General features: G+C 47.2%; 1 protein-coding gene across 2 annotated transcripts in view; it reads left to right on the top strand.

Moving 5' to 3' along the window:
• VPS13A (vacuolar protein sorting 13 homolog A) overlaps positions 1 to 25,463 on the top strand; it is a 1,844,906-nt gene that overhangs the window by 969,084 nt on the left and 850,359 nt on the right. For both annotated transcript variants that reach the window (XM_069230089.1, XM_069230094.1), the window contains exon 51: positions 18,463 to 18,591. In XM_069230089.1, the coding sequence (XP_069086190.1) occupies positions 18,463 to 18,591 (129 nt within the window). The remainder of the gene's footprint in view (positions 1 to 18,462; positions 18,592 to 25,463) is intronic.

The following is a 25,463-nucleotide window of genomic DNA, read 5'->3' as shown; positions in this document are numbered from 1 at the left end:
TTCAAGCCCTCACTATTGAAGAAACCGTTCTTCCAAGTACACAAGCATAAAGTTGTACTAAGAACAAACCCCGGATTTCTTCCAAATGTCGTATCGCCTTTTCATATAAATCAAACAGTGGAACTACCAGTCTTCTTCCCACAGCCAGATTCTGTAGCAGAAAAAGCTCTACATACATTAGACATTAAAAGAGCTTTAATGTACTATATAGACAGAAATAAACCATTCAGAAAGACTAAACAACTGTTTGTAGCCTTCCAGAAACCCCATACATGTAACCCCATATCAAAACAAGGGTTAGCAAGATGGATTGTAACATGCATCCAAACATGCTACGTTAAAGTCAAAAGACAACTCTTAGTCACTCCTAAAGCACATTCCACAAGGAAAAAAGGTGCTACAATGGCTTTTTTGAGGTAATATACCAATGACTGAAATATGCAAAGCAGCTACTTGGTCAACACCACATACATTCACTAAACACTACTGTGTAGATGTTTTATCAAGACAACAAGCCACAGTAGGCCAAGCTGTACTCAGAACAATATTTCAAACAACTTCAACTCCTACAGGCTAACCACCGCTATCTTTATGGGAGGACAAACTGCTTTGTAGTCTATGCACAGCATGTGTATCTGCAGTTACACATGCCACCGAACGGAAAATGTCACTTACCCAGTGTACCTCTGTTCATGGCATGTTCCGCTGGAGATTCACATGCACCCTTCCACCTCCCCGGGAGCCTGTAGTCATTTAAGTTAAAAACATTTGTACATATGTACATATGTCAATTTGCATTAGCATGGACATCTCTTTTCTTTTACCTGTATACTCTATCACTCCTACCTTACCCTCTGCGGGAAAACAATCTAACAATGGAGTCGATGCCCATGCGCAATGGAACTGAAGAGGAGGAGTCACTCGATCTCGTGACTCGAAAAAACTACTTTGAAGAAAAACAACTTGTAACACTCCGAGCCCAACACTAGATGGCAGAAGTAATGCACAGCTTGTGAATCTGCAGCAGAACATGCCACGAACAGATGTACATTGGGTAAGTGACATTTTATTTATATATATATATAATGTAATGTGCTTTCTCTTGGTTTATATCTGCTGTGCATCTTGAGGTAGTGGTTTGTACAATCATCAAAAATAATACATGGAAAAAGTGAGTCTATCTTCTTCGACAATGTTAAATAAGCATGGTGCTATTTGAAAACAAAATAAAATTATTTTTAGGCACAAATAGAACATGTGCCTATTGTCCACATTTACATCTTGACTTTTGAGACGGCCATATAAAGCTTCTGGGTATATCTTATAACATTTATTAAGTGAGTAATACACATGATGGAAAGGGTTGTTGAGATCTAGTGCAGATGAACGTTTAATAAAGGACATGTCATTATTTAAATTTGCTAGTCCAGAACAGTGATCTATTATTTATAAAGATGATACATAGAGCGATATATTGTTTCTTTGAACAGATGTCCTGACTGATTATCTATTTCACTTGTATTCAAACAATTTCAAGTTCCTTTACCTTGTAATACCTCGAAATGTCCTTATTTACAGTTAGTAGATGTTCAGACTGCTTATTCCTTACTGACTCATCTACCACAACTTTAGTATGTTGCTAATATTTGGCTGTGTTGATTTTGAAGAAACATGCATTAACGGAAAAGCAAAACGTTTTTGCCCCTAAGTGCAGTATAACAGTGAAATGTTGGATATTTTTAAAACTTATGAGTGTCCCACTAGTATGTCCTAAATTTTGCAAAATGTATTTCTAATTTGTGCTAGTAAGCTTAGTAAGCAAAGATGTTTGTGATCTCAAGTCTGAGCCTTGATTAAAAACAAATGTTGCCTCTCTGGGGTGCTAATAAATCTTGAATAGCTTGTTAGCAAGCCTCACAATTCTAGTTTTTAACATCTTAACTTTTCTGTCCTTCTTTGTAGGAAACTGGCACTTATTACAGTTACACCCCTCCCCCCCCCTCACACACACACATTTTGCCAGATATTGATGCTGACTTGACAGTGTGTGCTGGGATCCTGCTAACCAGGCCCCTACAGTGTCTAAGTCCATTTTTAGACATTGTAAGTACAGTGTGGCCATATTAAGTATATGGTCTGGGAGTTAGTCAAAAGACCCCTACAGATCCATAATGGCTACACTGAATATTGGGAAGTTTGGTATCAAACTTCTCAGAATAATAAACCCACATTGATGCCAGTGTTGGATTTATTACAAAAATGCACACAGAGGGCTTCTTAGAGATCCCCCCTGTATTTTACCTAATTCTTCAGTGCAGAACTGACTGGTCTCTGCCAGCCTGCCACTGAGAGACAAGTTTCTGGACCACTGGGGTGAGAGCCTTTGTGCTCTCTGGGGCCAGAAACAAAGCCTGAACTGGGTGGAGGTGCTTCACACCTCCCCCCTGCAGGAACTGTAACATCTAGCTGTGAGCCTCAAAGGCTCAGGCTTTGTGTGACAATGCCCCAGGGCACTCCAGCTAGTGGAGATGCCCAGCCCTCGGACAAAGCCCCACTTTTCGTGACAAAGTCCAGAGGGATAATTAGGGAAAACAAGGAGTAGTCGGCCAAGACCACCCCTAAGGTGTTCAGAGCTGAAGTGACCCCCTTCTTGCAGAATCCTCCTTCTTGGTTTGGAGGACAGGGACCAATAGGGATAGGAATGTGACCTCCTCCCCAAAGGGAGTAGGCACAAGGAGGGTGTAGCCACCTCAGGTAAGGTAGCCATTGGCTACTGCACTCAGACCCCTGAAAACACCCCTAAATCTTGTATTTAAGGGCTCCATGAACCAAGCTAGTCGGATTCCTGACGACCTCTAGAAAAAGGACTGCTGAGCTGACAACCCTTCAGAGAAGGAAAGGAGACAACAGCTGACTTGGCCCCAGCCCTTCCAGCCTGTCTCCTGCTTCAAAGAACCTGCAGAAGAAAGACAACGCTTTATGGAGGTCTAGCAACCTCTGAAAAACCTCCAGAGGACTGCCTGCATCACAGAGGATCAAGAACTCCAGTGGACAGCGGCCCTGTCCAAAGAAGAAACTTCTTCTAAAGGACTCCTACCTCACTCCAGAAGCGTGAGTCCTAACCACTCTACACCCGACGCCCATGGCCCAAGTCCAGGCGAACCAACCAGCCAGGGAGGACCCCCAGACGACTGCCACCAAGTTGCTTCCCTGTGTTGTACTCCTCCCCCCCCCTCCCCCCACTCCACTTCGACACCTGCAGAAGGAATCCAGAGGATCCTCCTGACCGCGACTGCCCGGGACGAAGATATCCGACACCTGGAGAAGCACTGCACCCGCAGCCCCCAGATTCCAGAGAAACCGACTACCAGTGCAGAAGTGACCAGCAGGTGGCCCTCCTCCCTTCCCAGTCAGTGGCTTGCCCGAGAAGCTCCCCTGGGCCGTGCCTGCAGCACCTAAGTGACCCTCAGGTCCACCCATTGAGTTCCATTGGGAACCTGACGCCCTGTTTGCACCCTGCCTCCAGCCGCCCCAGTGCCGCTTGAGGGTGCGTATTTGGTGCCTACTTGGGCACCTTTATTGCTTGTGTGTGTACAACAAATGCTTAACAATACCTTCTGATGAGCATAACCGCTCGACCACACTACCACAAATAGAGCATTAGTATTGTCTATTATTGCCTCTGTCAAGCCTCTTGGGGAACCCCTGGACTCTGTGCTCACTTTCTCATTTTGATATAGTATGTACGGAGCCAGCTTCCTACATTGGTGGATCAGCGGTGGGGTCTACGACTTTGCATTTGCTGGACTTATCTGTGTACCAGGGGTGTGTCAATTGTGGAAAAATGGTAAATTTTTAGTGAAAGAACACTGGTGCTGGGGCCTGGTTAGCAGGTTCCCAGCACACACTATCAAATCAGCATCAATATCAGGCAAAAAGTGGCGGGGTAACTGCAACAAGGGCCATTTTCCTACAGTACACCTCTGGCATACAGATAAGCCCCTTGTAAAAGGTACCAGTGGTACCAAGGTCCCTGTGACCAGGGAAGGTCACTAAGGGCTGCAGCATGTGTTGTGCCACCCTAAGGGACCCCTCACCTAACACATGCACACTGCACAGTGCAGATTGTGTGTGTTGTTGGGAGAAAAAGGCAAAGTTGATATGGCATCCCACTCAAAGGCCATTCTTAGACATTGTAAGTACAGTGTGTCCATATTAAGTATATGGTCTGGGAGTTTGTCAAAACGATCTCCACAGTTCCATAATGGCTACAATGAATACTGGAAAGTTTAGTATCAAACTTCTCAGCATAATAAACCCACACTGATGCCATTGTTGGATTTATTAAAAAATGCACACAGAGGGCATCTTAGAGATGTCCCCTGTATTTTACCCAATCCTCTAGTGTAGGACTGGCTGGTCTGTGCCAGCCTGCCATTAAGAGACAAGTTTCTGACTTCCTGGGGTGACAGTCTTTGTGCTCTCTGAGGCCAGAAACAAAGCCTGCTCTGGGTGGAGGTGTTTCACACCTCCCCCCTGCAGGAACTGTAACACCTGGCGGTGAGCCTCAAAGGCTCAGGCCTCGTGTTACAGTGCCCCAGGGCACTCCAGCTAGTGGAGATGCCCGCACCCTGGACAAGCCCGTTTGGTGGGAAACTTAAGAAAAACAAGGAGGACCACTTCACCTGGGGCCACAACCATAAGGTGTCCTGAGCTGAAGTGACCCCCTTCCTGCAGAATCCTCCATCTTGGTTTGGAGGACAGGTACCAATAGGGATAGGAATGTGCCCCCCGTCCCCAAAGGGAGTGGACACAAGGAGGGTGTAGCCACCCGAAGGGAAATAGCCATTGGCTACTGCCCTCTGACCCCTGTAATGCCCCTAAATCTTCTATGTAAGGCGCTTTCCTGAACCCAGCACTCCTGATTCCTGGCAACCTACAAAGAGAAGGACTGCTAAGCTGAAAACCCCAGCAGAGAAGAAGGAAGACAACAACTGCTTTGGCCCCAGCCCTACTGGCCTGTCTCCTGCTTAAAAGAACCTGCAAGAAAAACAACACCACATCCAGCGGGCCCAGCGACCTCTGCCAACTCCAGAGGACTGCCCTGCACCCCAGAGGACCAAGAACTCCCAAGGACAGCGGATCTGTCCAAAAGAAACTTTCAACCAGGGACTCCCACCTCACTCCGGATGTGTGAGTCCTGACCCCGTTGCACCTGACGCCCACGGCCCTTGTCCAGGTGGGACACCCAGCAAGAAAGGGTCCCCAGGCGATTGAGAGCAATAACCCACCCTGGGTTGACCCCTCCAAACCTCCACAACAACACCTACAGAGAGAATCCAGAGGACCCCTCTGACCGCGAGCTCGGACGAAGATATCCGACGCCTAAAGGGCCCACTTCACCCGCAGCCCAAGGCCTTGGAGAACCTGAGCCCCGGTGCAGCATCGACCAGGTGTGTGGTGGACACCTATGGTGTTGGCACCTTATACCAGGTCGAGGCAACCCCTTTTAGTTAGTGTTGCAGTGTCTAGGAAGGCAGGGCTCTCTAATGGTAGCTGTGGTGAGCAGCCAAGACTTATCTAGGAGGAGTGTGAAGCACTTGTAATACCGCACTAGTCACACAGAAGCTTATCACACATGAAAGGAACCACACAGTGTTGCAAAAACGAAGGTACTTTATTATAGTAACACTGAACTAAAATGCTATGGGCATTCCCTCCTTTCTGGAGGTAAGTACACACAATATATACACAGGTAAGTAATAGGAATTAGCTTAAAAACATTAGAAAAAGAAGGGCCCTATAGGGAGGGCCAAACCATATACTAAAATAGGAGAATGCAAGAATGGGTCCCCCACCAGACGATACGGAGTAGTTAGCCAAAGGCTGGGAGAGTATGGAACCCGAAGTACATAAAAGACCCCTAGCGACCAGGAGAGCAGAGGTAAGTTACCTGGTCATCGCAAAGACTAACGTGGGGACTTGGAATTGGAATAATGCAAGAACAGGACCAGGCCGGTGGAACCCAGTGTTGGATTCCAGATGAAGAGGACCTGTGAAAGAAGGGCACAGAGTCCAGTCCACACAGGTTGGGCAGGAGGCAATGCCCACCCTTCTGTGGGTGAAGATCCGGGTCGATGGTGGTGGATGAAGTCCAGCTGTGGAGTCCAGGAGCTGGAGAGGAGTCCCTGAAGTCACCTAGGAGCTGTCCCTCGACAGTCCCCGGATTTCAGATAGGTCAGTGGTCAGAAGGACCACCAACAAGCACAAGCAAATGGAATTGTTGGAAATTTGCAGAGCTGAAGAGGACCCGCAAGATCCTGGGGACTTGACCCTTGGAATGGGAGTCAGGGCTGACCCTAAGAAGACAGGAGAACCAGCAGAAGCAGTCGGAGCCCCCACGAGCAACCCACTGGCAGCAGTCGCAGTGAGGCCCAGGCTTCACACCTGAAGAGGGGTCCCATGTTCCTGGAGCAGCAGAGAGGAGACTGTCCTTGCAGAGGTAGAGTGCTGGGGGCCGGGGATACTTGGAGCCTGAAGGTTACTCGGAGCAGGAGTCAACAAGCCTTGGTTACTGCAACAGTCACGGCAAACAGGGATTCTGTCCTGGAGGAAGTGTCAAGGGCTCACCATCTCCAAAGTTAGACAGAAGGTAGAGATTATCCCTCAGAACCTCCACCTGTGTGGGAGAATCTTTGCACATCCAGAGGACAAAAAATCTCAGCTGCTGAAAGATGTTGCCTTAGGTGCTAGCGGATGCGGATGCAGGGGAGGGACTCCTTCACTCCAAGGGAGATTACTTCTTGCTTCTTTGGTGAAGGGGAATTCCTGCTGACCCCAGAGGATACACAGCTGTGGAAATGTTGCAAGTTGCTGACAGAAGCCCCGGAAACAATGTTGCAAGGAGAGGTCATCTTTGTGTTGCATCTTGTTCGGTTCCTGTGAAGTCCAGCAGCAGTTCTGGTGGCTAAGAGGAGAAGAGGTTGTTGTAGAGGAGTCCTGGTGGAGTCTTTCATTCCAAATCTGGGGACCCACTTCCAAGGAAGTCCCTAAATGGCCCAAAACGGGGCTTGGTCACTTTGCAAGGTGACCACCTATCAAAGAGGGAGTGGGGGGGGGGGGGCACTGACGTCATCTGAAGAACCTGACCAGTCAGATGCTGCCATGGGCCTCTGCCCATCTTGATTTCAAGAAGGCAGAATCAGTTGGCCACCTGGAGGAGCTCCTGGCACCACCCCTGGGGTGGTGATGGACCGGGGAGTGGTCACTCCTCTTTCCTTTGTCCAGTTTCATGCCAGAGCAGGGGCCAGGGGTCCCTCGACTTGTGAAAACCAGCTAATGCAGGTTTGGCACCAAATGTGCCCTTGAAAGCAAACCTGTGGCTTGGGAAGGCTACCCCCCCGTGTCCAGTACACGGATAAAATTTCTTCCCCGCACTTACGAAATCCAGTGCAATGGAACTGGAGTTCATAGGGTCACCTCTGCTTATGCAGGGGTGCCTTCCAACACAGGGATCTGCAACCTGCCCTCTGGGCTAGGAGGGCCTACCATAGGGTGACTTACAGTATCCTGTGGTGAAAGGGCGCATGCACCTTTTCATGTAGGCTGCAGTGTCATGCCTGCAGATACATTTTGCATGGGCTCCCGTGGGTGGCACAATACATGCTGAAGCCCACGGTGAACCCCTGATCCCCCAATGCCCTGGGTACCTATGTACCATATTCTAGGGACACACATGGATGCGCCAGTATGCCAATGGTGGAGTGACACTGGGCCCTGGTTACAATCCTCAAAGGCCCCATCAAATTTTTGGCTTGTATTCTGACCAGTTTTCCACCACCTGATAATGATAATGATGATGATGGTGTTTTACATAGACATATGGACATGCAGGAAGCCAGTGAGCTTGATTCTTCCTGTAGGGCAGGGTTGATATCGCCCATTGGACCTCCAATAAAAGAGAGTCCTTCATTTGCCTTAGTGATCAGACATGCAGGTGGGATCCTGGGTCAACAGCTGCCATCTTTTGAAGTCAATGCAAATGTCCTTACTGAAGTTGTATAACCCGGGTGGGGTCTTCTGAGCCCTTAATTCAATTTATTGAATCTCTGACTTACACCCTAAGCCCTACTCATTGCGCACCAGTGAACAGGCAGCTGGCTAGATGACACAGCTTGAGTCTGACTAACACAGCATTCTACTTCTGCGGGTTCTGTGGTCCAAGCTTCCATCAGCAAAGTGAATCCTGATGCATTCTTCACAACGTCTCCAAACAGGAAGTCAAAAATTATTGGGACGCTTAGAAAGTAAATGTTGTCTTAAGCCACCCTAATCTTAAGTATGATCTACACATCTCCCTAATAGGCCATTATATCTATGCTCTCTGGGTTATGGCCCTCAAGATCTTGCTTACAATTCTGGAGGAGTTTCAGCCTTCTTTGGCTTAGACCATTCAGGATGGCCAGGATGCAGCCAAGTATTTTATTCGTTTTTTTTCTGGATACTAATAATTGGTTAGGACGAGCTGTGGGCACTAGTGCGGTTCTCCGTCACCATGCAGATTCCTTCCCTTTAAAATATTCCCCAGGTGCCAGACTGCAACTGGAAATTTTCACAGTAGTTTTTCCACTAGATAGTGGTTATTCTATCAATCTGTTGATTCCTCACCCCCTCCCCCATTCCTCCACGCTCGGTTAACTGGACTCTTTTTCAATATAATAAAGTGTCAAGTCTAGAGATCTGTGTACTGGCCTAAACCAATATGATTTTGGGCGGTGCATCTGAGGATGCAGCCTTTCTAGAAAGTAAGTGACATCAGCACATCGGTGGTGCTTATATCCGGCCCCATATGTCACTTCTGGAGTGGAACACTGTTGGTGCTGATACACAAAACACTACCTGTTATCATACAAGGGTACCAATGCATATTTTCTGGATCCAGTGTAAGGCCTGTGGAATATGCAAAAGATGAGGAATCTGTGGTTAGATAGAGTATCCACCAGAGAGAGAGTTACGGAACGCAAGTAACTTGTTCTTTAGCACCATTCATCGCAATACTTTTCTTCAGGGACAGGGGATAGTTACTGAACCAGTGTCTGGCTATTTTCAGTATATTTGCTTAGGCTACCATTTTGTAAAGATAGTTTGGCAAATTTGATACCTGTACTAAATCCCCTCATACTGACCCTAGATAGCAGGTGGGCATAATTGTCAGGACTTCAGCTGAAGTAGGGTCAACTATGAAATGGGAACATGAAACATTTTGTGTTTTTTTTTTTTTTTTTTTTTTTTATAGGTTTCGCGTTGTACTAAAATCAGATGCATATATTACCCAATTGGGGTTGCCACTCTGTGTTTCTAGCAAGGATCTATAGGACATGCATTTTTTGTGTTGTGTATAACCTTAACGGTCAAAAAGAAAAAAGGGAGCACACTGCCTCACACTCCAGCAAAAAGTTAGCCCCAATGCATCATGGTAAATGCAGTTACTTCGTTTTGTGTTGAAAAAGTGATCAAAAGTCTTTCACCTAAGTAGGTGCAGCAAGTGCTGTGTATCTCTGGACACGTGTTTCTAGGTTTAGCCCGTCATCAGCAGAGAGCAGCCAAGTCTGTGGGGTTGCTTGAAATGCCGCCAAAAGTCTTCTCAGGTTTATGTACCACTCACTGGCGCACAGGTGCCTCACCAGAGCTCGTCAGCTCGTTAGCTCAAGGGAGCAGTCATTGGACAAAAAGAAAAAAGGGAGCACACTGCCTCACACTCCAGCAAAAAGTTAGCCCCAATGCATCATGGTAAATGCAGTTACTTCGTTTTGTGTTGAAAAAGTGATCAAAAGTCTTTCACCTAAGTAGGTGCAGCAAGTGCTGTGTATCTCTGGACACGTGTTTCTAGGTTTAGCCCGTCATCAGCAGAGAGCAGCCAAGTCTGTGGGGTTGCTTGAAATGCCGCCAAAAGTCTTCTCAGGTTTATGTACCACTCACTGGCGCACAGGTGCCTCACCAGAGCTCGTCAGCTCGTTAGCTCAAGGGAGCAGTCATTGGACAAAAAGAAAAAAGGGAGCACACTGCCTCACACTCCAGCAAAAAGTTAGCCCCAATGCATCATGGTAAATGCAGTTACTTCGTTTTGTGTTGAAAAAGTGATCAAAAGTCTTTCACCTAAGTACGTGCAGCAAGTGCTGTGTATCTCTGGACACGTGTTTCTAGGTTTAGCCCGTCATCAGCAGAGAGCAGCCAAGTCTGTGGGGTTGCTTGAAATGCCGCCAAAAGTCTTCTCAGGTTTATGTACCACTCACTGGCGCACAGGTGCCTCACCAGAGCTCGTCAGCTCGTTAGCTCAAGGGAGCAGTCATTGGACAAAAAGAAAAAAGGGAGCACACTGCCTCACACTCCAGCAAAAAGTTAGCCCCAATGCATCATGGTAAATGCAGTTACTTCGTTTTGTGTTGAAAAAGTGATCAAAAGTCTTTCACCTAAGTAGGTGCAGCAAGTGCTGTGTATCTCTGGACACGTGTTTCTAGGTTTAGCCCGTCATCAGCAGAGAGCAGCCAAGTCTGTGGGGTTGCTTGAAATGCCGCCAAAAGTCTTCTCAGGTTTATGTACCACTCACTGGCGCACAGGTGCCTCACCAGAGCTCGTCAGCTCGTTAGCTCAAGGGAGCAGTCATTGGACAAAAAGAAAAAAGGGAGCACACTGCCTCACACTCCAGCAAAAAGTTAGCCCCAATGCATCATGGTAAATGCAGTTACTTCGTTTTGTGTTGAAAAAGTGATCAAAAGTCTTTCACCTAAGTAGGTGCAGCAAGTGCTGTGTATCTCTGGACACGTGTTTCTAGGTTTAGCCCGTCATCAGCAGAGAGCAGCCAAGTCTGTGGGGTTGCTTGAAATGCCGCCAAAAGTCTTCTCAGGTTTATGTACCACTCACTGGCGCACAGGTGCCTCACCAGAGCTCGTCAGCTCGTTAGCTCAAGGGAGCAGTCATTGGACAAAAAGAAAAAAGGGAGCACACTGCCTCACACTCCAGCAAAAAGTTAGCCCCAATGCATCATGGTAAATGCAGTTACTTCGTTTTGTGTTGAAAAAGTGATCAAAAGTCTTTCACCTAAGTAGGTGCAGCAAGTGCTGTGTATCTCTGGACACGTGTTTCTAGGTTTAGCCCGTCATCAGCAGAGAGCAGCCAAGTCTGTGGGGTTGCTTGAAATGCCGCCAAAAGTCTTCTCAGGTTTATGTACCACTCACTGGCGCACAGGTGCCTCACCAGAGCTCGTCAGCTCGTTAGCTCAAGGGAGCAGTCATTGGACAAAAAGAAAAAAGGGAGCACACTGCCTCACACTCCAGCAAAAAGTTAGCCCCAATGCATCATGGTAAATGCAGTTACTTCGTTTTGTGTTGAAAAAGTGATCAAAAGTCTTTCACCTAAGTAGGTGCAGCAAGTGCTGTGTATCTCTGGACACGTGTTTCTAGGTTTAGCCCGTCATCAGCAGAGAGCAGCCAAGTCTGTGGGGTTGCTTGAAATGCCGCCAAAAGTCTTCTCAGGTTTATGTACCACTCACTGGCGCACAGGTGCCTCACCAGAGCTCGTCAGCTCGTTAGCTCAAGGGAGCAGTCATTGGACAAAAAGAAAAAAGGGAGCACACTGCCTCACACTCCAGCAAAAAGTTAGCCCCAATGCATCATGGTAAATGCAGTTACTTCGTTTTGTGTTGAAAAAGTGATCAAAAGTCTTTCACCTAAGTAGGTGCAGCAAGTGCTGTGTATCTCTGGACACGTGTTTCTAGGTTTAGCCCGTCATCAGCAGAGAGCAGCCAAGTCTGTGGGGTTGCTTGAAATGCCGCCAAAAGTCTTCTCAGGTTTATGTACCACTCACTGGCGCACAGGTGCCTCACCAGAGCTCGTCAGCTCGTTAGCTCAAGGGAGCAGTCATTGGACAAAAAGAAAAAAGGGAGCACACTGCCTCACACTCCAGCAAAAAGTTAGCCCCAATGCATCATGGTAAATGCAGTTACTTCGTTTTGTGTTGAAAAAGTGATCAAAAGTCTTTCACCTAAGTAGGTGCAGCAAGTGCTGTGTATCTCTGGACACGTGTTTCTAGGTTTAGCCCGTCATCAGCAGAGAGCAGCCAAGTCTGTGGGGTTGCTTGAAATGCCGCCAAAAGTCTTCTCAGGTTTATGTACCACTCACTGGCGCACAGGTGCCTCACCAGAGCTCGTCAGCTCGTTAGCTCAAGGGAGCAGTCATTGGACAAAAAGAAAAAAGGGAGCACACTGCCTCACACTCCAGCAAAAAGTTAGCCCCAATGCATCATGGTAAATGCAGTTACTTCGTTTTGTGTTGAAAAAGTGATCAAAAGTCTTTCACCTAAGTAGGTGCAGCAAGTGCTGTTTATCTCTGGACACGTGTTTCTAGGTTTAGCCCGTCATCAGCAGAGAGCAGCCAAGTCTGTGGGGTTGCTTGAAATGCCGCCAAAAGTCTTCTCAGAGATACACAGCACTTGCTGCACCTACTTAGGTGAAAGACTTTTGATTACTTTTTCAACACAAAACAAAGTGACTGCATTTACCATGATGCATTGGGGCTAACTTTTTGCTGGAGTGTGAGGCAGTGTGCTCCCTTTTTTCTTTTTGTCCAATGACTGCTCCCTTGAGCTAACGAGCTGACGAGCTCTGGTGAGGCACCTGTGCGCCAGTGAGTGGTACATAAACCTGAGAAGACTTTTGGTGGCATTTCAAGCAACCCCACAGACTTTGGCTGCTCTCTGCTGATGACGGGCTAAACCTAGAAACATGTGTCTAGAGATACACAGCACTTGCTGCACCTACTTAGGTGAAAGACTTTTGATTACTTTTTCAACACAAAACAAAGTGACTGCATTTACCATGATGCATTGGGGCTAACTTTTTGCTGGAGTGTGAGGCAGTGTGCTCCCTTTTTTCTTTTTGTCCAATGACTGCTCCCTTGAGCTAACGAGCTGACGAGCTCTGGTGAGGCACCTGTGCGCCAGTGAGTGGTACATAAACCTGAGAAGACTTTTGGTGGCATTTCAAGCAACCCCACAGACTTTGGCTGCTCTCTGCTGATGACGGGCTAAACCTAGAAACACGTGTCCAGAGATACACAGCACTTGCTGCACCTACTTAGGTGAAAGACTTTTGATTACTTTTTCAACACAAAACAAAGTGACTGCATTTACCATGATGCATTGGGGCTAACTTTTTGCTGGAGTGTGAGGCAGTGTGCTCCCTTTTTTCTTTTTGTCCAATGACTGCTCCCTTGAGCTAACGAGCTGACGAGCTCTGGTGAGGCACCTGTGCGCCAGTGAGTGGTACATAAACCTGAGAAGACTTTTGGTGGCATTTCAAGCAACCCCACAGACTTTGGCTGCTCTCTGCTGATGACGGGCTAAACCTAGAAACACGTGTCCAGAGATACACAGCACTTGCTGCACCTACTTAGGTGAAAGACTTTTGATTACTTTTTCAACACAAAACAAAGTGACTGCATTTACCATGATGCATTGGGGCTAACTTTTTGCTGGAGTGTGAGGCAGTGTGCTCCCTTTTTTCTTTTTGTCCAATGACTGCTCCCTTGAGCTAACGAGCTGACGAGCTCTGGTGAGGCACCTGTGCGCCAGTGAGTGGTACATAAACCTGAGAAGACTTTTGGTGGCATTTCAAGCAACCCCACAGACTTTGGCTGCTCTCTGCTGATGACGGGCTAAACCTAGAAACACGTGTCCAGAGATACACAGCACTTGCTGCACCTACTTAGGTGAAAGACTTTTGATTACTTTTTCAACACAAAACAAAGTGACTGCATTTACCATGATGCATTGGGGCTAACTTTTTGCTGGAGTGTGAGGCAGTGTGCTCCCTTTTTTCTTTTTGTCCAATGACTGCTCCCTTGAGCTAACGAGCTGACGAGCTCTGGTGAGGCACCTGTGCGCCAGTGAGTGGTACATAAACCTGAGAAGACTTTTGGTGGCATTTCAAGCAACCCCACAGACTTTGGCTGCTCTCTGCTGATGACGGGCTAAACCTAGAAACACGTGTCCAGAGATACACAGCACTTGCTGCACCTACTTAGGTGAAAGACTTTTGATTACTTTTTCAACACAAAACAAAGTGACTGCATTTACCATGATGCATTGGGGCTAACTTTTTGCTGGAGTGTGAGGCAGTGTGCTCCCTTTTTTCTTTTTGTCCAATGACTGCTCCCTTGAGCTAACGAGCTGACGAGCTCTGGTGAGGCACCTGTGCGCCAGTGAGTGGTACATAAACCTGAGAAGACTTTTGGTGGCATTTCAAGCAACCCCACAGACTTTGGCTGCTCTCTGCTGATGACGGGCTAAACCTAGAAACACGTGTCCAGAGATACACAGCACTTGCTGCACCTACTTAGGTGAAAGACTTTTGATTACTTTTTCAACACAAAACAAAGTGACTGCATTTACCATGATGCATTGGGGCTAACTTTTTGCTGGAGTGTGAGGCAGTGTGCTCCCTTTTTTCTTTTTGTCCAATGACTGCTCCCTTGAGCTAACGAGCTGACGAGCTCTGGTGAGGCACCTGTGCGCCAGTGAGTGGTACATAAACCTGAGAAGACTTTTGGTGGCATTTCAAGCAACCCCACAGACTTTGGCTGCTCTCTGCTGATGACGGGCTAAACCTAGAAACACGTGTCCAGAGATACACAGCACTTGCTGCACCTACTTAGGTGAAAGACTTTTGATTACTTTTTCAACACAAAACAAAGTGACTGCATTTACCATGATGCATTGGGGCTAACTTTTTGCTGGAGTGTGAGGCAGTGTGCTCCCTTTTTTCTTTTTGTCCAATGACTGCTCCCTTGAGCTAACGAGCTGACGAGCTCTGGTGAGGCACCTGTGCGCCAGTGAGTGGTACATAAACCTGAGAAGACTTTTGGTGGCATTTCAAGCAACCCCACAGACTTTGGCTGCTCTCTGCTGATGACGGGCTAAACCTAGAAACACGTGTCCAGAGATACACAGCACTTGCTGCACCTACTTAGGTGAAAGACTTTTGATTACTTTTTCAACACAAAACAAAGTGACTGCATTTACCATGATGCATTGGGGCTAACTTTTTGCTGGAGTGTGAGGCAGTGTGCTCCCTTTTTTCTTTTTGTCCTATAACCTTAACGGTGTTTGACGCATCTCCATGATAGTTGCAGAAAAGTGCTGCTTTTTTTACTAGGTTGCACATGGGAAGTTTTAGGGTGATCCATCAAGCGGGAGCTAAGAATAATTGGGGTCCCAAAGCACATATTCCCCATAGGAACCATAGACACAGCTACTGCGCAAGCCACTGAAGAGATTTGCACTAAAATTGGCAGAAAGCTAGATCTTAGTCCAGAAGGAGTGTTGTTTATGATTGGATGTCAATACGTTCGATAGTTTTCGAGCAATTAAAGCTCAGAATATTTGTATATAAAGGACACTGTGCCTCAGCGGAACCGACAGATCTACTGAGATCTGATTGGCTGCCACAACATCAACCAGGAAATAGTGGCAGCAAACTTAGTACTTGGGACACAGTCCTGAGCCCTAAAACAGCAAAAAAGACATGGCAGCATAGTGATGTCCCCTAAGCACTTCCTTCCTTTAGAAAAGGGGCAGGAACCCCTCCCAGTAATTGTATTTATATAGCTCTTACTACCCCTGATGAGGTGTGTAAGAGAGGGCCTCTTTTTGACATGGGTATCCCCCACTTTTTGCCTGATGTTGATGTATCCTAGAAGTTGTAGTGCCCAGGGCCCCTGCTAATCAGGTTCCCTGGGCCAGAGCTCTTTCCCTAAATCTGTTGTGATGCAAATAGGCACCTATGTGCCCAGGGCATGGGGTAGTATGAGTAGGCCCCTGAGGGCAGCAGCACTGATTGTGCCACCCTCTTGGGCCATGCATCCAGATGCACCCAGCACTTCCATTGCATACTGAGTATTCTCGTAGAAACCTAATACACAGACTTGACAGGACACACTACCTGTGTGCCCTGTCCACCATACACTGTAGTTACTATGGGTAAGACACCCCTCTGGCAGGCCTTACAGCCCTAAGGATGGGTGCTCCATATTATATGTGAGGGCATAGCTGCATGAGTAATATGCCGCCACTGTGTCCTTGCCAAACCTGGGCCATAGTGAGTAAACAGAGCAGCCGTTCTAATGAATGTGCTGGACACTGGTCAACAAGGGTTTCCCAGCTACATGATGGCCACTCTGAACTCTGGGTTGTTTGGTATCAAACAACTCAGAATAATAAATCCAAACTGGTGGCAGTCTTGGATTTATCCCAAAAAGTACCCAGGGCCACCTCAGAGGTGCCCCCTGCAAAAGCTAACTATCCTGGCATGGTTGCTGACTGGTACTATCCAGCTGCCACCTCCAGACAGCCAATATACAAACCTTGGGGGAGAGCCCTGCCTCTCTAGTTTGTAAGACAATGCCCTTCCTGGGATGAGGAGCTAACACCCCCTCCCTCAGGAATGTGCACTGCCCTGGCGGTGAGCTTCAAAGGGCACACCGCCCTTGAAACTCGACCTTCAAGCCTGCTGCTAGCAGCAGCTGGTATCCCCCTTTGCAAGCCCCCTTTTTGGCGGGAGCAAAGGTGGGAAACCTAACAAAGGGTAGGCGGAGTGCCCACACCTGGCATGCACCACCGCTAGGGTGTTGCCTGTGAGGTGGACCCTCTTTCTCACTTTCCTTCATCTTGAATGGAGGGAAAATAGCCAATTAGGTTTTATGGCAGTGACTCTTCCCACAGGAAATGGTCACTATAGTGGGTGTAGCCACCCAAAGGTAAGTGTCCCATTGGACACTATCAGGTTTCCCCTAAAACACCCACTAAATTCAGTATTTAGTGAGCATCCCTAGACCAGATAATCAGATTCCAAAGGACAAAGAAGACTAGCCCAAAGGAGACCCAAGGAACGAGAACTGAGGACCTGCGGCACAAGAATAAGGTGCCAACCCCTGCCTGCTGCACCCAGGACCTGACAATCGCCGCTGCGGAGGAACTGGACTGACCTCAAGAGACCCAGAGGACCTCCAGGCTTCACAAATCGCCCAAGATCTCCATTCTGAGTGAAGGTACCACTCTGCAACCAACAAAGAACCAGCAACCCAGTGAGGGTCGCTTCACTGTTCCAGCCGATATCTCCCGAACCAGAAGTCACAGCTGGACCCAACGACCGCCAGGACAGGCCCTGCAAGTGTGTCAAGTTTGGTGGCACTGCGCCCCCTGGTGTCCGTACTGTACCAGTACCCTCGGTACTGGTCAGTGGATGTCGGACACCCAGAAAACCAGATCCCCTAGAACTGAAGAAGGATCAGGAGGAAGACCCAGTCAAGGGACTTCAAGAACACTCTGGACTTCCTAGCTGAGTGCCTCTATTGTCCTGTAAACAGCCCTCAAAGAGACCCTACCTCCAGTTCCAAGGCACTCCATTGCGCACAACTCCTGGATCAACAACTCGCCCTGCACCCGGCTGCCTAGCACCCTGCAGTGAGGAACCAGGTGTGCCCCCAGGGTCGCACACCCCTTGCGACCTCAACATCACAAGTGGACCCCAAGGGTCCCCTCTCACCCCCCGAGTGGTCCAAGTGGTCACCCCGACTGGCCCTGTACCTACTCAGAGACTTTCCAGTGCTGCTCCTGCCAGAACCGAGAGCTGCCCGAGCCTCTCCAGCTGGCAGAGGGTGATGATCTTGACCAATCTGCAAAAGCGGAACCTGGTAACACAACTGTACGATTTTATATGCATTTTTAAAAGTGACTGCCTATTGATTCCTATAGTGCGTAATTACTCACAGAAAGATTGTATTTATCAAAACTTTAAAAATTCATAACTCAAAGTACTTACCTAATTTTGATACAAACTTAGTCTAAAAATGTATATAAAAATCTGAAGTATTTTTATAAATTGGTCTTGAGTTATTCCTTCGAATGTGTGAGATGCATGATTGATACTGTGAGTACCTCAAATGCTTTGCACCTCTCCAAGATTAGCCTAACTGCTCGACCTAGCTACCTCAAAAATTAGAGTATTAGGTGATCTAGTTTGTGCCTCTGGAAACCAACATGTGGTTCCCTGGACCCCCTACACAGTGTGCCTAATTTTCTACACTACATAGAGAGCCAGCCTCCTACAGCATTGGAGAGATTTAAAGAAATTTTTCTGCAGTAGGAGTATAGGAATAAACATGTAGTTACATAACTATGTAGAAAGGTATACATATAGTTTTCTGCCATATAAATTACCAGTACCAATTACTATTGTATTGAAACATTTCTTTTGATGTACCGTGGCTTTATTACTTGTATATTAAATGTTTGTGAAACATTTCTTTACGCTTCAATGATAAGCAAATTGATTGTAATTTCAAGTTGTATAACACAACATATTTTTTATTGTTTACTGTAATGTAAATACTATTTGCATATATTTTCCAGTGCATTCCTTTTTGGCCAGAAAAAGACAGTAATACATTGCTTATTAAAGTTGAAAACTACATGTTGCCACCAAAGAGAATTCTTTTTAATAAGCAGGACAGCTGCACCTTGCTTCATTTAGATAACAAGGTAAGTTATTAAATGTTTCTTTATGATACATAGTATGTTTTACTTTAATACTTACACTAGTGGTAATGACCAGAAATGTTAATTTCATACTAGAAGAGCATAGTGACCTTGCTGTGGATGAAAATAAATTGGGTTAAAAACTAGTCTGCACCACTTACTATTTTTGATTATTCTTTAATACATTCAGACTTCCCTGATATTTTTCCATTAATGTAGCTCCCTGTTCTTGTATTTAAAAAAATAAAATAAAACGAAAAAAAGATTATAAGTCTTATGACATTGTGTATGAGCCAGCAGTTGTATTCTTCTTGCCTAGATAGTTAGGACTAGCAACCCTTGTAAGCTGTGGGCGATAATGTCACCAGAATGTTTGTGCCAATAGCGTTGATTTTTAACTAAAACCAAATAAAAGAAACTTGAATCATGCATGTAAGGGTTTCCTTTGAGAAAACAAGACAGCGCTCTGACTGAAAGCCCCTACATTTACTGCTAACCTTGGGTTCCAGACTAGTGTGTTACTCTCCATAAAACACTTTAACACATCTTTGGGGGTAGTAAGCAGTATATAAATGTACCTATGGTCAATAAACAGATAAACATTGTAAATTCTGAATCAAAGTTTGAAATGCTCATTGCTGTTCAATAAAAGATTCCACTAATCCCAACGTTGGTTTTTAGCTCAAGAATCTAATAGGGACTTCAAGTTGAAGATGCCTTAACTTATAATTATCCCAGGTGTCAGACTGAATCTGGAATATTTTTCATATGAAGAACCCTGTGTGCTGGTAGGTGGCTTTGATCAGTTCTGCGTGCCTCTTCCACGCAGGAAGTGATGTCCGCAGCTTCTGTATGATCAGGCGTGGCAGGTATGTCATCTAGGAAGGCCGGCTTCAAGTCCTGCGGTGCCTGTGAGCGGCCAGCATTGGTGACGGGCCCAACCTTGTTTGCCTGTGGTTCCTCGAGCGCAACCATGACTCGAAGTCGTGCTCTGAGTTCCACGCAATGAACCTAAAGGCTTTGATTGAACACTCCATCAAGCTCATGGCAACCAGTTGTGCGACTCCATGCCAGTTGAAGTCCCGGTTGAGAGAAAGGTCCCAGGATCGGTCACAGAGTCGGAGGTCATCGTCTCATTCGAAATCTCCAGGACATTCGGGTAAGTTAGAACACAAGAAGTGGAAGTTGAAGCGTGCTTCAACTTCTCTGCGTCCATCGGCTGACAAAACATGAGAGCATCCGCATCTAAGGCCTAGCTCTGCGGTTGAGCCCGCACAAGACCCGATTGCACATTTCCCTGAGTTTTCCAAGAACCGGAGCGACCCCCACTCAATTCAAAGAGTTTTATGAACCCATTGGTGCCATATTTAGGGTCACGCGCCCCTCTGCCGCGCCTTCGGGCCCTCCTTGCTCCGCATTGGCAGCTCTGGCACCAGTGAGGCCCCCATGGACTGATGCCAGTCGTGCCATCTCAACCTTCCCCGGCACCAGTCTGGATGCCAAGGTGTATCATGCACAATCGGGAGCTTTCCCTCCCCATCACATCCTGACCCTATTCCCATGGGCTACGCCTCGGGGAGAAATAGGAGGGGTCACCGGTGTAGTAAGCTGGCCTGGTGTGTGGTGAGCAACTATGGTGTTATCACCCTATACCAGATCCAGGTATCCCCTATTAGGGAGGTGTAGTCAGTGTCTAGGAAGCCAGGCTTTCTAGAGGTAGCTGTGGATGAGCAGCCAAGGCTTATCTAGGAGACATGGAAATCTTATGCAATACCACGTATAGTCATACAGCACCTACACATATGAAAGAACCACACAGTGTTAAAAAATAAAGGTACTTCACTTTAGTGACACAAATACTAAAATACTATATAGGCAATATTCTACTAGGAGGTGAGTAAACACTATTATATACACCTTAGTAATCAGAAATGGGCATAGAAAGCAATAGAAAACAGTGAAATAGCAGTAAACAATAGAGACCCTAGGGGGAGACCAAACCATATACTAAACAAAAAGAATGCGAAAGTCAGACACCCACCCAGGTAAGTGCAGTCTTTAGAGGGGAGCTGGAGGAACTAGGAACCCAAAAGGTAAGAATCATAGTGCCTCCCAGCGACCAGGAGAGAAGAGGTAAATACCTGTTTTTTCCCCATATCCACAGAGAAACTTTGTAAAAGGACTGTACAAGACTGAAAGAAAAAGAAGATGGATCCAGACAGAAGAGGACCAGCAAATGAAGGGCACCAAGTCCAGTTCCAGTTGGAGTGTCCGTTTGGGGAAAGAGCCACTACCTACACTTCTGGAGGTGCAGGACCAGGTCGACGGTGAAGACCAGGAGTCAGCTATGCAGCACAAGAGCAGTGGAAGAGTTCCAAAAGTGATGCAGTCGATGTCCTGTGTCGAAAGAAAAGTTGCAGTCCCTCAGTAGTGTGAAAAATATACTACCACGCCTTGGCAAAAGCAAGAGATACAGAAGAAGAGTTGCAGAAGCTGCTGGGGACCAGGAAGTCCCAAGGGGACTCAACCAAAGGAGGGGAGTCCCAGGTGGCACTCAGCAGTGAGGAGAGCCAGAAGTCGAGGATGCAGCACCCACAGGCAACTCAGTAGTCGCAGTGAGGCCCACTCAGCACACCTGGGAAGAAATCCCACATACCTGGAGAAGCAGGCAGGAGACTATGCATTGCAGAGAAGAGTGCTGGAGGCCAGGGCTACACGGAGCCTGAAGATCCCTTGGAAGAAGAGCCAACAAGCCTTGGTAGCTGCAAGAGTCGCAGTGCACAGTGGTACTGTTCTGCAAGGAGAGGCAAAGACTCACCACCTACAAAGTTGGACAGCTGGTAGAGGGGACCACTCAAGACCACCACTTGTTTTGCAGGATCCATGCAGAGTTGCAGGAAAGAGGACCCACGCAGCCGGTCGTTGTTGCAGTTGGTGCCTGCGGATGCAGGGGAGCAAGAGCAAGATCCTATATAACCCTAAAAGGGGAGTTGGTCATCTAGCAGGGTGACCACCTATCAGGAGGGGGCTGTGACACCACCTGCCTGACTTGACCACTCCAATGCTTCCAAAGGGCTCTGCCCACCTTGGATTCAAGATGGCAGAATCAAGTGCCCACCTGGAGGAGCTCTGGGCACACCCCCTGGAGTGGTGATGGACAGGGGAGGGGTAACTCTCCTTTCCATTGTCCAGTTTCAAACCTGAGCAGGGACCAGGGGTCTCTGGACTGGTGCTGTCTCGTAGGTTCTCATTATTCTAATGAGACTACTGGATTTGGGCGGCAGAATCGATTGCGCTGTGGGGGACTGAGTTTAAACCCACTACAGGTGACACCTATTGGCCTAATCCGGGTTTTCTTCCAGCTAACTAGCAATGCCTCATCGCCACCCTAGAGCAGGGATGATTGGGCAGCTGAACGCATGACACAATTGATTCCTCAGGGAAATCGTGGTCACTCAGATCGCATCCATTTCTCTCAGTTACATTAGTCTCACCTGTAGAAGGACAATCAGAGGCAGAATATATTTCAGTAAGATTTTATTGAAGCAACTGCATCTTAGATAATAAAGCATGTACTGCACTAACTAGGACAATAAAGCATGACAGGATTAAAATTGTGACAAGGAGAGTAAAGCATAAAAATAACACTACCATATTGTCACTAGAGCTGTTAAAATGGTTCCTATTTAGGCTATGTTAATGCACAGCATGTTAAGCTCTAGTTCTGCCCTTCAGCTTCCCCTGGGAAGACATCATCCCTCATACGTGAGCAAGAGGCCTGTAGTCCACATAAGCTGCTGCAGTGAAGCAATCATCATACAGTTGTGGTCATCTGGCTGGAATCTCCTCCTAACGCACATGGGTCAAAGTAGTGTTTTTATTGTAAAACAACTGATGTTCCAAGAGAGGATCCTCACGTAAGAGTGTGTATGTTTCTAAGCTCACTAGAGACAAAGCATTACCTCATTTGCCGGCAACCTAACTCACTGCAGCCTTGAGAAAAATAGAGTGAAAGAAATGTCTTGTTTAAGAACGCAGTGCTGGCCTAGGCAAAGAACAGCTAGATAGAGAAAAATAAAACAAGACGGCAAATGTGGCTATTGTTAAATTAATAAACAAAACTGAATAAAATATATCTAGGTTAAAGTGTACAGCGGTGGGCCTAGTTCGCTAAAATAACGTATGTGAAGCTATGATTAAAATGGCTACACAACAGTGCACACCGGTTTATGCAAGAAGGGCACTAAATGTGCCCTTCAAAGCATACCTATGGCTTGGGTAGGCAACCCTTCCCAAGCCATGTAACACCTATTTCCAAGGGAGAGAGTGTTGCCTCCCTCTCCCAAAGGAAATCCTTTGTTCTGCCTTCCTGGGCTTGAGCTGCTCAAGCAAGAGGTGGGCAGAAACCTGTTGCGGGGAGCAGAATTCAGACATATGTTCTGGGATTTCCCAAGTATAAGAACGTTTTGGGAGGTAGTGACCCAGTCTGTGGCAAGAGTGATAGAGAAGGAGATCCCCTGTACAATGGGCCACTGCCTAGTCGTGTGGTATCCGCACACGCCCAAGACAAAAGTTACAAGCAAATTCCAGAACTTGGCGTATGTACTGGCTGAGAGGGAAGTAGCAATGACATGGAAAAGTCAGTCGGGACCAAGGGTGTCACAATGGAAGAGAGAACTGAAAAAAATAGGCTAGGAGCGAAGGGGATGTTCTCCTTAGAGAGGTCAAAAGAGGAATGTGGCCACCAGATATTGCACAGGGATGAGGGATGATAAGGGAGGTCCTGGAAGAAGAAGAGTTTCTGACTGATTAGACCTCATAATTAATAGGCCGAACAACAGAAAGTAGGGACCCGAGTGTATCCCCATCTGTTGGCGGACATCTTTAAAGATAGGGAACTTGACTCCACCACATTCGGCCGAGGATGCACACATCTGACCATTCCGCACCATGCTAACCCCATAACAAAGTTGGACACGCCATGGGGGGGGGAGGAAGTTGGGGTGGGTATGGGGGGGAATCTGGTTGGGACACATGGCCCCGGTTTTGTAGGGGGACCAGAATGGTACAGTTTGAACTGTATAATTGTACTGCCACCAGCCTGGCTGATATAAGATGTATCGTACTACCATAACATGATGTTTAATATCTGAAACTGCAATAAAATTATGTTTAAAAAAACAAAAGAGGTGGGCAGAAACCTGTCTGTAGTATGGCAGCAGCGCGGGCTGCCCGGGAAAACCCTGCAAACTAGTAGGAGCTGTTTTGATGGTGACTAACTGCAGAGGACAAGTCTGAAGCAGCTCAAAGGGAGTGTACATTAAGATTGTAAGAACCAGATCCACGTCCCACTGAGGCATGAAAAAAGGAGAAGGGGGTAAAAGCTGAACTAAACCTTTCAAGAACCTATGTACAATAGATTTGAAAAGAGAGGGCTGATCAGGTAATCTAAGGAATGCAGAGATAGCAGAAAGATAACCTTTATGAGTGCCCAGAGCAGAGCACTGCTGGGTAATGAACACAAGAATCTAATAAAGAGGAGAAATGGGAACAACATTTCTGTCGGAACACCAAGCCACAAATTACTGCCAACGGAAGCCGTATTCCGTCTTGGAGGAACCCCTGGCTGCCAAGATAACATTGCAGACTTCCGGAGGAAAATCAAGGGTTGTCAACTGCCACCACTCAATCCCCATGCAAGAAGGAAGAGACTGGACTGGTTCAGGTGGAGAACCTTCCCCTGCTGCTGCAACAGAAGATCCTCCCGAAAGGGCAGCCTGATGGGAGGATTGATTGCCATGCTCAGTACCCCGGAGTACCAAGGACACCCTGTCGGTCTTGATCTTCTTGAGAACTCGGACAGGAGTGGTATGGGTGGAAAGGTGTAGAGGAGGCCTGAGCTCCATTCTAGATGAACAGCGTTGCGAAGCGAGAGTCTGCATTTTGCGGTCTCAGCGGAGGTGAACAGATCTAACCAACGCTCTCCCCACCACTGAAAGAGACCTTGTGCCACCTCTTGTTGCAGACGCCATTTGTGATGCGCTAAGCATCTGTGGCTTAGTTAGCCTGCCTTGCCGTTCAGAGTGCTCCACCAGCTAAATGCCCTGACGTTCCAGCCATGTCCAGAGACTTAGGGCCTCTTGACATAGGGTCCACGACCCCATCTGGCCTGTTTGTTGCAGTACAATATGGTGGTGGTGGTGTCTGTGAACATCTGCACCAGCGTCCCCTCGATGGAAGTCACAAAGGCCTTCAATGCCAGTCGGATTGCCTGTAAATCTAGCAGATTTATGTGGCATCCAGATTCCTCCAGAGACCTCCAATTTCCACCTTTCCCAGATAGCCACCCCATCCATTGAGTGACGCATCTGTCACTAATTTGAGATCTGGTTGGGGAAGGGAGAGAGATCTGCCAATGATCCAATCGCAGATCGTCAATCACCACTGTAGATCTTTTGCAGTTCTGTCGGCGATCTGGACCATGTTGGAGAGATTTTCCTGATGCTATGCCCATTGGAACTTCAGATCCCACTGCAGAGCCTGCATATGCCAGTGGACATGTGTCACAAGCAGGATGAATGAGGCAATGAGTCTCAGCAGCCTCAGAGTGAGTCTCACCGAAATCCATGAGAGCGGGTGAAACATAGGTATTATAGCCTGAATATCCTAGGCTCGTCGCTAAGGAGGGTCAGCTGTGCCCAGAACAGCTATGATGAATGTTAACTTCTGGAGTCTGATGTTGGGAGACAGCAACTTGAGGCGAACCCGCCATCAACATCCACTCATAAATTATAGGGGAAGACTGATACCCCTAATCTCCGCAGGTGAGTTGCAACCACTGCCATCACTTCGGTAAAGACCCAATGGGCTCTGGT

Source organism: Pleurodeles waltl, chromosome 1_1, assembly GCF_031143425.1.
Source record: "Pleurodeles waltl isolate 20211129_DDA chromosome 1_1, aPleWal1.hap1.20221129, whole genome shotgun sequence".
In the NCBI taxonomy this organism is placed as follows: Eukaryota; Metazoa; Chordata; class Amphibia; order Caudata; family Salamandridae; genus Pleurodeles; species Pleurodeles waltl.
Note: the sequence above shows the minus strand (reverse complement) of the source record. Positions and strands in the feature narration are given on the sequence as shown.